This window comes from Plectrocnemia conspersa, unplaced genomic scaffold (genome assembly GCF_051122295.1).
Source record: "Plectrocnemia conspersa isolate PC_06_02 unplaced genomic scaffold, ASM5112229v1 ptg000014l, whole genome shotgun sequence".
In the NCBI taxonomy this organism is placed as follows: Eukaryota; Metazoa; Arthropoda; class Insecta; order Trichoptera; family Polycentropodidae; genus Plectrocnemia; species Plectrocnemia conspersa.
Window position 1 is genome coordinate 11,901,357 of NW_028277178.1, and position 11,737 is coordinate 11,913,093.

The 11,737-nt window shown below is 33.8% G+C and overlaps 2 protein-coding genes across 4 annotated transcripts; one reads left to right on the forward strand and one right to left on the reverse strand.

The window, feature by feature from the left end:
- Window positions 1-476: 476 nt before the first annotated feature.
- On the reverse strand, window positions 477-5,144 carry Rab3-GAP (Rab3 GTPase activating protein). The gene is made up of 9 exons (XM_088204293.1): window positions 4,925-5,144; window positions 4,653-4,861; window positions 4,331-4,580; window positions 4,090-4,261; window positions 3,875-4,027; window positions 3,551-3,800; window positions 1,078-3,492; window positions 816-1,013; window positions 477-747 (listed from the first exon to the last, which is right to left on the reverse strand). The coding sequence occupies exons 1-9, from the start codon at window positions 5,004-5,006 to the stop codon at window positions 577-579; spliced, it is 3,900 nt and encodes a 1,299-aa protein (XP_088060419.1). The 5' UTR covers window positions 5,007-5,144; the 3' UTR covers window positions 477-576.
- A 2,628-nt stretch (window positions 5,145-7,772) lies between these two features.
- Window positions 7,773-11,674, forward strand: LOC148226220 (serine/arginine-rich splicing factor 7-like). 3 transcript variants are annotated; one of them, XM_088203653.1, is made up of 4 exons: window positions 7,773-7,834; window positions 8,489-8,672; window positions 9,260-9,471; window positions 10,584-11,674. In XM_088203653.1, the coding sequence occupies exons 2-4, from the start codon at window positions 8,493-8,495 to the stop codon at window positions 10,783-10,785; spliced, it is 594 nt and encodes a 197-aa protein (XP_088059779.1). In that variant the 5' UTR covers window positions 7,773-7,834; window positions 8,489-8,492; the 3' UTR covers window positions 10,786-11,674. The 3 variants fall into 3 exon arrangements, with proteins under 3 accessions (XP_088059779.1, XP_088059780.1, XP_088059778.1); XM_088203654.1 differs by lacking the exon at window positions 10,584-11,674 and adding an exon at window positions 9,564-9,804; XM_088203652.1 differs by lacking the exon at window positions 7,773-7,834 and having other exon boundaries at window positions 8,472-8,672.
- Window positions 11,675-11,737: the final 63 nt, after the last annotated feature.

Genomic DNA, 11,737 nt, shown 5'->3' on the forward strand with positions numbered 1-11,737 from the left:
GTGTCCTAAATTTTTTTAATATTTTAAGTGTAGGAAAGACGCAAAACTCCCTCTGAATAATATCAAAATTCCTTAAACTAATTTAGGTTGGGTAGGGTTATATTTGTGAACTATTCCTGAAATGTCGCCTTCTGATCTATGTATATAAATATAACCAGAATGATTCTCTTTATTAAAGTCAAATCTTACTAACTAGTTCTTAATATTAACGTAACCAGGCATATCCTCATTTGAGTAGGATTGTCCTCCTTCGTCAAAAATTTCCAAAATGACCTTTTTTTGAGCTCCCGTGTCAGTTTCTACTCCTCAAAATATATTCGGAGTTGGCCTTTGAATAAAATTTCCTAATAAATAAATTTAGCCAACTTGAAAATCATTATGTATAACTAAAAATATTATTTTTTATTTAAGAGTTCTACACGGATTTGGGTGTTTATTATATTTATTATTTGTAGGTGAGAAATAAAAAAACAACATTATCAATCAACAACCTTTATTATTTAAAATTTTACATGTCATACATATTTAACATATTTATAATATATTATATATATAACTTGTAATATAATACTTCAATTAAATATTTTGCAAGTGCGCTTGTATGTTTACAACAGCATCCAATAACGAACTTGCGGTCTTATGTATGTAGTTATCTTTTTTGGGGTCGCAATGTGTTATAACAACTTCAATCAAACGGCGGATATCATCCATCGAAGTCACAGTTAAAAACTCTGTATTTTCTTCAATCTAAATACAAACAAAAATTAGATAGGATTTTATTTACGTAAATAAAATTTAATTAAATAAAAAAATACCAATGAGTCTAAATAAGCAGTGATTTGCGGAGACAGAATTGATAGAATCTCTGCTCGGTTTTGGATAGAATCCATAAAATGTCTCAATCTGCGTCCAGCAATAGGCACTAATAATTCTAGCAATGGTTTAATATCGGTTACTGAAACTAAAGCGCCTTCGGCTTCTGTGTCTAATCCTTGCACATAAAAATTAAGGACCTAAAAATAATAATAAAAAAAGTTTTTAATATGTTTTCATTATACTTATTCTAATACTCCTTACAAGTTTTCTACGAATCACATCATCGTTGACTCTCCACAATCTAGCAAGGTCTTGAATTCGTTCAATCCATACATCTCTATCTTTAGGAAGCTCTATGCATTTCTGCACTAATCTAGATAAGAACGTAGTTCTTTGCAGCATAACTCTACTGTCCGTCATTTGATTATGAATCGCAGAGCTCGAAGTATTCAGAGGGCTATATATACATTTTTGACTCTCAACATCGAATAGATTTGACGGATGTTTCCAAAAGTTGCAGCCCAAGTAGCATTGATAATAAATGGCCGAGCTTAACTGATAGTGTATTTGCAAAATATCAACATTAACGTTAGTTTTCATCAATGCCAATTCTGTTAAAGCGTGTTGGCTCTTCTCCCAGATGTTCTCAAATTGAATCGCGGAAGTTTCGTCTTGTTTGTCCGATAAAGCGCTGCACAAAAACAAATCTAAAAATTCATTAACAATCTCTAAGAATTTCAACAACTGCACATCGGACAAACCGACATTCTGTCTTGTCAGCTTCTCTCTTGGCAATTTACCAACTTTGATGATTAACTTGCAAACCGATTCAAACGGTTGAGTTAGATACGTCGACCATATTATAAAGCACATTCCGCATCGTAAAGACATGTGCGTTATACTCTTTAAGCACTTCAAAGAAGCTTCTAAGTAGATTAAACCTTCGTAATTGTTCGACCAATGTTTAATATACGTCCAACACATATTTGCGATTAAATTATTAGAACTCAAACTGTGCGGAAACTGATTTTTTAATAAATTCAGTTTATCAAAGAACGTTATGACTTCCAACTTTGAAATGTCTTTATCGTCTTTATTTAACGAAATGGTTGTTTTCGTATTTTCTAACTTATCAATTTCCGATTCTTCTTTATCTATGTTCATAATGCTTTCTAAATCGACGCCGGCTATACACAACCAAATTGCAGTTAGTTCTGAAATTGATCCTTTTCCTTCGTTAAATATATATTTTAAATTAATCTCGGGTAGTTCTACTGGAAGATTAGGCAATTTATTGAAAATCTCAGGTTTTTGCGATAAAATCATACTCAATAGAGATATATCGTCAAGTTTTCCAATCAATAATCCCCATTGTGCATTATCTTTGCTAAGATTCTCCCACAAATCTTCGTCAAGTTCATTATGTTTACTCTCTTCCTCCTTTTCGAGATGCTTAGCGACAGCCCTGCATAATTGGGCTGTTACCATACTCTTGAACGGACACATAGAATCTACAAGAAAATCTCTTATCGACTGCCACCAAGGCGATATTTCACTGTATCCGATGTATATATTTTTTATGCCTGTCAATCGGCAAATACCCAACATTAGATTGGCAAACTTTTCCATTCTGCTCTTCGTCATCTCTTGAACAGATAAATGCATCCAATATACCAATAACAGCTTACATATAATAATTGATTCGACAAATTTAATCTTGTATGACAATTGTTGTATACTATTCCATTCTAAATTGCCAAATATGCAAGAGTTATATAATTGACGAGATATAAAAGTAAGAGCCTCTTCTGATAGATTATCTTTCAAAATCAAGAAGTCTCCGTCTGATGTAAGGTTAAAAGAAGATAGAAAATCAGAGCAAGCACATTTTTTTTCATCTCTAAACGTCACTTTGGCGTGTTGAATCTTTTTCAATTCTATTGACGAAGCGAAATTCAACAAATGTTGCAAATGTATCAGCTCTGATTCTGATATTAAAGATACGTCATGTTCTTTCGATTCATCGCCTTCGTTAATACTTTCTAGTGGTAATTTTTTAGTGCTATAATCCTCTTTATTGCAATGCAACAGCAACAACAATAAAGATCTAATATTACCGCACATTACGCTCAATTTATGAACTTCTAAGTTGGACGATGCGTCTCCTTCTTCGACTGTATCCAAGTTATCGATGCACAAAAGCAAAATTTCCGGAGACACATTCTCATTACCAGCCAACATTTCAACACAATGCAATTTAATCTCAGTACTCTTCAACTCTTTAACAACCTTCATGATTTCATTCTTCAACATTTCTACGTCACAATCCTTTTCCTTTACCAGCTGTCTTAACTTTTTGATCACGTGAATATCTCTAGATCGGTCCGAATCTTCATTGCTTAGTGCAAAATGAAACGGAATCGAGATAGATTTGATTTCGCCATCCGGATTCAATAAAGCGATCATCGTATTGTTGTTGTTTGAATGCGAACGACGTGAATTGTGTTGAGTTTTGGGCGTATTGTAGAACAAACGAGCATTTTTGGAAACATTAAAAGCGGCCACACGAGGACCTCTCAAAGGCCACACTTCCAATAAACCGTGTTTTCCAATATAGATGACCAAAAACAAAGTTTTTCTTCCGGTTCCTTTATGCCTGCTACGTTCTTCATTCACCTATCAAAACATAAATGTAAATCAATGTATAAAGAAAATTATCTTTATATTAAAATACCTGCATAAATCCAATCTGGCAATTTCTATATCCTTTAAACATCCTTGTGGCTGTTCCTCGTCGAACGTCTATCAATACGACCCTACCAAAAGAATCCACGACCGCCAATAGTCTCCGATCGGGAGAAGCTATTGTAAATAATCCTTTTCTGTGTAAATCCTTCAAAGAATATCTACAAAACATGTTTTCGGAGGGCGGCGGAATAGTTGCCGAAGAATCGCTATGACTTTTACCTCCACCTAACCATCCCCTAAAATATACGTAAATATTTAACAATAAATATTTAAATATGTATATTATTTTGGTAATATAATGTATATTTACGGTAAAGCAGATTTTATTTTACTGGCTACGGCATGAGCGACGTCGTTGATTAGAGATTGAGGATTGCCGCCTTCTAAAGCTTGATGAAAAGCAATATACGGTCTTGCACCGACCCCCATTACCACAGTATTATGCGGAGCGACTGATCTATATCTAAAACATAATCATTAGTAATACTCAATAATAAAGAAGATCTAAATCATATAATTACATACCCCGTAAAAAAACCGCCATGAAGTGAAGCAGTGAGTAAATGATCAAAAGTGTTACTTAATTCTAGTCCAATAACTGAAGCATCGCTGATGGAATCTTGGTTGGAAAATCCTAATTTTCTTGTCAATAAATTTTGTCCTTCCACTAGTGGTACTTTACCCATATAATTTTGACCTGAATGATATAAATACATCATAAAATAACCTATCAATCATATATAAATATAAGTAATCATTCATATACCTTTCAATACTTGCAATCGAGCATAACGTAAAATTTGCAATAAATTTGAAACAGCCAGGCAGCATATAGAGTCGCCGTATAGTACATAAACCTCATCAGTTTCTGCGCTGTGTTGTCCTATGTGCGATTTCAACTGAATAACTGGAGTTATATTGAACTTTTCCAACAGTAAAAGTTGTCCTAATTCAGTATAAAATCCTACTTCACCAGTTCTGAAGCCCACAATAATACAGAGCCAATCGTTATAAGCCTTAAACGATCAATTTGATTTAAATATTCACATAATTCATTATTAAATGTTATAGATTTTATTTATAATTACTTCTCTAGATTCAGAGCTAATAACTTGCAAAGTTAATAACGATGTTACATCCGACAAAAGGTGACCGTTCCATGCATCGACAAAGACGTTACAGTTGAGAGAGCTATCCCATTGTGTTGACAAAATGCACATTCTTTGTTTTCTGGCGCAAATCAGATTCGATAAACACGGCGATAGACAGATTTGACATTCGTTCAACCAATTTTCGTCTACAAAATATCATTATTTGCAAATTTAATAAACATAGAAGAATATAATTTATCGTATCTTACCATTATCGTCAGATAAAAATAATGATTTTTTTATGGAATCAATTTCCTTGCAATTAGCAACAGCTTTTATTTGACAAAACATTTTCAACCGTTATAAGCGTAAATTAATTAATTACGTAAATATTTATATTTATACTGAAAACTATAATAACCGATAGATAACAATTTGACAGCTAGAACAAATGTCATCATTTGCGTTGTTTTTATTGTTAACTTTTATGGCCATAATACTATTTTAATTGAGCATTCGCAAAATATGAAGAAAGGCGTATAAACCTGGGCTTCGAACTTCGTTATTTTTTTCATTCCGGTTTTCGTTTTGGTTCAATTACAAAATAATATATTAGTTTGGTTCCAGTTTTCGTATTGGAAAAAAATAATGTTTTTTGTGTGTTTTCGGTTCAGCTCCAAGTAATTAACTTTTAAATTTAATTTTTTTATTAGTATTTATTTTACAATAATTTAGAACATTTTTTTCGTTCTTCTGTAATAAGGCAACTTCCATAAATTAGGTTAAAGGTTTTGGGGAGGAGGCTAGGCAGAATTGGGACACCGTCTAAGTATACTACATAAGTTGATACAATAATATAATATAAAAAATAATCATTAATATACAACTAAAGGTATAATAATTAGAACTAGAAGTATATTTCATTTATTGAGCGATAATAATATAATTTATTAAACAAAAAATGAATAGTTAAAGCGTGTGTTTGAACATATACTGAACCGATATTTTTTTTTGTTCAGCTCCGGTATTCGTTCCGACAAAAACAATGTTTTTTTTCTGGTTTTCGGTTTTCACTTCAATTATGGTTAAAAACCCTGGTAAAAACTTGTATTTTACGTAAAAAATATACATTAGATATATAAATTACAGTTATCGCTTTTTTTCTTACTATATTTCTAACATCTATTTGTATTTTAAATGAAAACATTACTAATATAGAGCAAACTAAAACGTTACGAAATATTGTGAAAATATACACATTTCCATCGATACTGTAAATCTGTAAACCACCTTTCAACGCTTCAGAAACTTCAGTTGTAATCTTTACGAAACATTTATAAAAAATCGAATATATTAAATGAGTGAGCGATAGATATATACATATATGTATACGTACATTAAAGTTCATTTCAGCCTATAACAAAAATAAGAGACAAGAAGGTGGCTGATGCTAATAGAAATGCAAATCTTCTCAATAAATATTTAATTTGACCATCCATGTCTTATGAGTCTAATAAAAATGAAACTATATACAATGATATAGAATATTATTTCTTAGTAGCAGAAAATTCTTTAGAATGCTATTCTCAAGCTGATTCTTCATCAAAAGTAATTTCACAGTTTGAAATCATGGAAAATAATTCAGACGATGGATATAATTTGTCTGATATAATGAAAAGAAGAATTGATTTTAATGGTTCTTTTTTGACTCTTGTTGAAAGGAAACAAAATATTATTCATTTATTTTAGACTGCACACCCGAAATTAATAATAAAACCCGATATTAGTAAACAAATGTCTATAATAATACGATTTGTGTAAATTTTTCAAAAATTCCGTGAATATTTTCTCGGTTTTATTGAAATGAAAAATATGACTGATGTTGAATCAAGTGCCATTATAATTAAGAAACTAAAAGAATTTAATATCAAGATAGATAACATGAGAGGTCACCGGTGCTAGTATGCGAGGAAAACCTAATGGGTCCCAAAAACATATAAGGGATAAAAATTCTCGTGCTTTTCATGTTCCTTGCAGTTTTCAAATGGCTAATGGCAAATGCAATTTAGATGCTGTGTCATTTTTTGGTTTAATTCAAGAAATTTACAAATTCTTCTCGTCTTCCACCAATAGATGGGATGTTTTACTTAAAATTGTTGCATTATTTACATTAAAACCTGAAGTTAAATTTGACGAACTGAAATATCATGGATCCTTTTTTAAATTTTCGTATTACATCAATGGTTTAATAAATGTTTCGCCAGAAGCATTGCTGGAAAATTGTAAAAAGTTAGAGACCAAACTCACTGATAATGAATCATTGGATATTGATGCCATTAAACTGTGTGTACAATTAAAATTATTCTTCAGATTGGTTAAACCACATTCTTCACTACAATACGTCATACAATTGCTATATACCAACGCAGTGACTGCTATTAGAATAATTTTGCCAATTAATATATCTATAGCCATTACTGGAGGAAAGTTTTTAGAATTAAACCTCATAAATTAACAAAAAGACCATTTAATCTTGATTAAATGGTCTTTCAATTTTATTTATTAAAGTTGAAATGGCATACGAGTTCGACTTGGAAGAATTTACTTATACATATTCAATAGTGATAATAACTTTAATTGTAGTGTAATTAATACTATATTTTCAAAAATATTATTATATGTCATATTTACGTGTATATACCTTTCAAGATTATCAAGAGTCGATACTTATATTATGTAAGTGCAATTTAAATTTATTATTTTTTCTGTTGTATAGTGATAGAGATTTATTTTAGTGACAAGCACAAAAAAGTACCGCCAGTATCCATGTTATGTGTTTAGCAGAGATGGCCATGTTTTGCAATTTAATTCACCATAAATTAAAAACTGCTGTATCGACGGCTCCGAATGAAATGTTTATAAACTATTCTATTATTTTATTTAATAGGATAAAATATGTTATACTTTTATATATTACTTCAGGCACTCACATGCTCAGTTAATAAAATATTTATTTGCAATCTCTTTTATTTTTGTGTACAGTTTTAAACGCGCACTGGCGAGCATTATCGATTTTTCGCACGGGAACGGTGGGCGTTCGAACCATAGACAGTCCTTGTCTTTGGCTGAAGCGTCGACGAGGCTCCGGCACAGGGAAGGGCCTGCGCCCCGCTCGCCAGGTTAGCTCCAAAAATTTACTTCCCCGCTTTCCGCTGCCGATTCGTCTTATAAAAGTCGTTAATTCGTTCCATTGTCACCGTCGCGCCTTTTCGGCAGAATCCAACATGGGAGCCGAAGGCGTCTGTTTGCAGTTCGTCAAGGCCGCCGGCTTTTCTCGCGTTTTATCGGTTCAAATTTCATAACGTTGCGATATAGGCATCGAATACATGTCGTCGGTTTGTATATCGCAAGGGCTACGTGCTAAGACGCATAAAGCACACCCTTGGCCGCCATTTTTTTTTCATGCGCGTCGCCGATCTCGAATTCTCTTATCGCTTTCGGCATTGTTTTACAAGCTAATTACACTTCCTATTTTGCATACTGCGGTATCGTCATGTATGCTTTATCGTTTTGGCGACATATAAGGGAAATCGAATGATACAATTTTAGCGCCAGTTTATTTCTTATGAATGACCATGTTTTTTTCGGCCACCCACCAAAAGTTTTATCAAAAATACAAATGAAGCCATTAAGCGTTGAATTACTAATTGAATATGTTGTTGATCCTTATTTTAGATTTTAAGTATTTTCAAGGTCATACAGATTTCATCAATTCCTCACATATTTGTCTTTACATACCTAATCGTAATTAAAAATATGTTTATCGTTAACAGGATCATGTCTCGTTATGGGTCGGAGTGTAAACTTTACGTCGGCGACTTGGGTAACAATGCAAGTAAACCCGAATTGGAAGGCGCTTTTAGCTATTACGGACCCCTCAGAAATGTGTGGGTTGCACGCAATCCTCCAGGTTTCGCCTTCGTAGAATTTGAAGATCCACGAGACGCAGAAGATGCCGTAAGTTGTTGTCACATATCATTATTTTTGTTATGATAGGATATTGTGCCTCTTTGCTATAACGCCATTTTATAGTATCTTATTAACTTTCAACCAACTGGCCAGTTTCTTATTATTTGATTAAAAATAGTTGATTTTGAACGGGCAGTTTAATTTGTCAAATTTAAAAATATTTTAAAATTCAATGACAATTTTGTTGCAATACGCATTACGCACTCTTGAGAGGTTAACCAGGACTCGCCTAGTAGATATTTTTTTACTCCTAAGCGATCATTCAGCAATGCAAAAACTGCTTACTTTATGACTAATGTTTTGTCGTGTAATGATAACAAATATGAACAAACATATATTTGTCTCACATTTTCGGCTTAGATGAAGAATTATTGATTGCAATCAATGTTGACTTCACAAAAGTTGTGAAAGTATAAGTAGTGTTGTCTGATAATAGCATCTTAGTATTTGTAGCAAGTAGTTGATCTAAAATCAACAAGAATCGGGGCTTATTAATGTTGAATTGCTGTAAAATTCGTTGAAATGCATGGCGAAAACATTATTATCTATCTTAATGTGTTGTTGTTGCTTTGCAGGTCAAAGGATTAGACGGTCGTACGATTTGCGGTCGTCGCGCTCGCGTCGAAATGTCCAACGGAAAAGGTGGCGGACGCGGTTATAGAGGCCCTCCGCCGCGTAGCTCTCGCATGGCCCGACCCTTCCACCCGGACGACCGTTGCTACGAGTGCGGTGACCGAGGACACTATGCGCGCGACTGCTCTCGCCTAGGACGTCGTAACCGTCGCAGGTACGTCTCTGATCCTGCCCGCCGCGAGGGACGTGACATTACCCCGACGTCGTCTAAACCGATAATAAAAATCCTACTGCTATGTTTTATAGGTTTATGTTGAGTATACCTACTGTACCAGTGCTCATACTGGCCGGTGTTAGCGTCGTGTAACGTCTCTTCGCTCCGTAGAGTGTTCTCTCTGAGCTGAGTCTGTATCTGAGCGTAGCTCTGCTGCACTGCGTGTCGCTACATAGTCCTGCGACCTTCTCCAGTCTTCGTATGACTTCGTATCTCCGTGTGACTCGAACGACGTGTTTCGCTTTGTGACTTTGAACGCACAGCGTGAGTTATGTACGTTTACAAAATAAACATTTTTACTAATGTTATTTAGGTGATTCTCGCTACCCGTCGTTTCTATTTATCGGCTTGGATTTCGGTCAAAGATTGCAAGCGAAGGAACGCGTCGCGCCCAGATCTCGTCCTAAAACTTCCCCTTCGTTCGATTCGAGCGTCCGTCAAACTATACACGAAAGCGAATGAAAACGTATAGCAGCAGAAGGTTAACGTACTTCACTCAATGAGCCAGTATTTAGTGCGACTACAGATACGATACAGTAGATATCCTCAGTGACCAAACAATGCTCTCCAAAATTTATATTGTAAAATTATATTTCAGAGCGTCCGTGTTTGCATACTCGAGCATTTTATCTTCCGGAATAAATTTAGTAATCTTAAAACACGACAAACGGCCCGGTCCAAAATAGACGAGCGTATGAGAGATGTATGGCTTTTGCGAATGAAATTTTTTACTCGACATCTGATATTGTCGAATCTTATTAACGAAGTCAGAAAAACGACAAGTTTAGTGCTAAAAAATAGTGTTTATTTACCCACCTGGTACGATCGATACGAAAGCCGTAATTATTTGTCCGAAGATGAGATGCTCGAGTGTTATGACATCTGAATATACAAAGATGATTTTAGAATGTGTAATAACTATTAGATTATTCGATGAGTGGAATCTAATTATAAATTGTTTATTCGCAATCGAGTAATCTAAATCAAAGGTAAGGTTACAATGAATGGTTTGACATTTTTTTAATATATGTATAATTTTCATTGCACCAAAGGTCACGTTCCAAGTCAAGATCGCGGTCGAGGTCCGGTAGCAGGTCTCGCAGCAGGTCCCGCAGCAGGAGTGGATCGCGAAGCAGGTCTCGCTCTCGCAGGTCGCGTTCTCCGCGTCGCTCTCGTTCCCGTTCCGGATCCCGTTCTCGCTCTCCGCATGGAAGTCCTAAAGCGACTTCGCCCACCAACGGAGACGCCCATTAAGCGGAAGGAAGGAAGGAGAGGTTTAACTTTAAAAATTAACGAACCATTCTCAATTCCAGTTTTTATTTTTTGCCAGTATAAAAACGTACTGTTAGATTATTTTATACGTATAAGTTTGATTTTTCCATAAAACTGTTAGTATATAATGGAATTTGCAAAATAGACCTATCTAAATGTGAAACATAGTTTTAAAATTGTATGTATGTGTAATCTTACTTTAAACTTCGAACGGATGTTTTCAACATGTTTCTTTCTATTCGATCGGATAATACTAGAGTTAAAAATTACAGTGAATATAATCTACGACTGATTTATTAAATAACTCCAGTTTTAATAAACTAGTCAGACAGTTTTTCTTTCTAAATGTTTAATATGTAAAAGACCAATGATATTTGAAGTCCACGCTATATATGAAGATATTTTGTATAATGTGCGAGTATTCGGTACATATTTTTTTAAAAGTGGTTTTTACATTTAGCTCAATCTCATTTATATAATTGTATATTCCTTTTTAATAAAAGTTTAAGAATATATTGCGTAAACATGAAAAAACTACACTATAATGTAGCTTAGTCGAGTTTACTCTATTTTGCATTTGATTTTGTCAAAGGTGATGTTTGGTTTACAATGTTACAAAGAAACGCTAAAAACTGATTAAAGCACCGTCCCGTGAAGACGTTTTATACATTTTTATCTTGGTTAATGTTGAAATGCAAACATCGGATTTAGGGCATATCCTGTTTCGGTTTATTATAAGTTATTTGCCTTTCGATGTTTACCAATATAATTATATAACAATTCAACAGTAAGTGTATTTGATGTTAATGTAACTGCAAAAGTAATTTTATAACATATCTGTAACGAGCATAATAAATGTGTCTCATTAAAATTGTTGTTTTCATTTATTGCCTTATTTTTCCACTTCCTTCTTATCTCTTATAACTGGAATAGT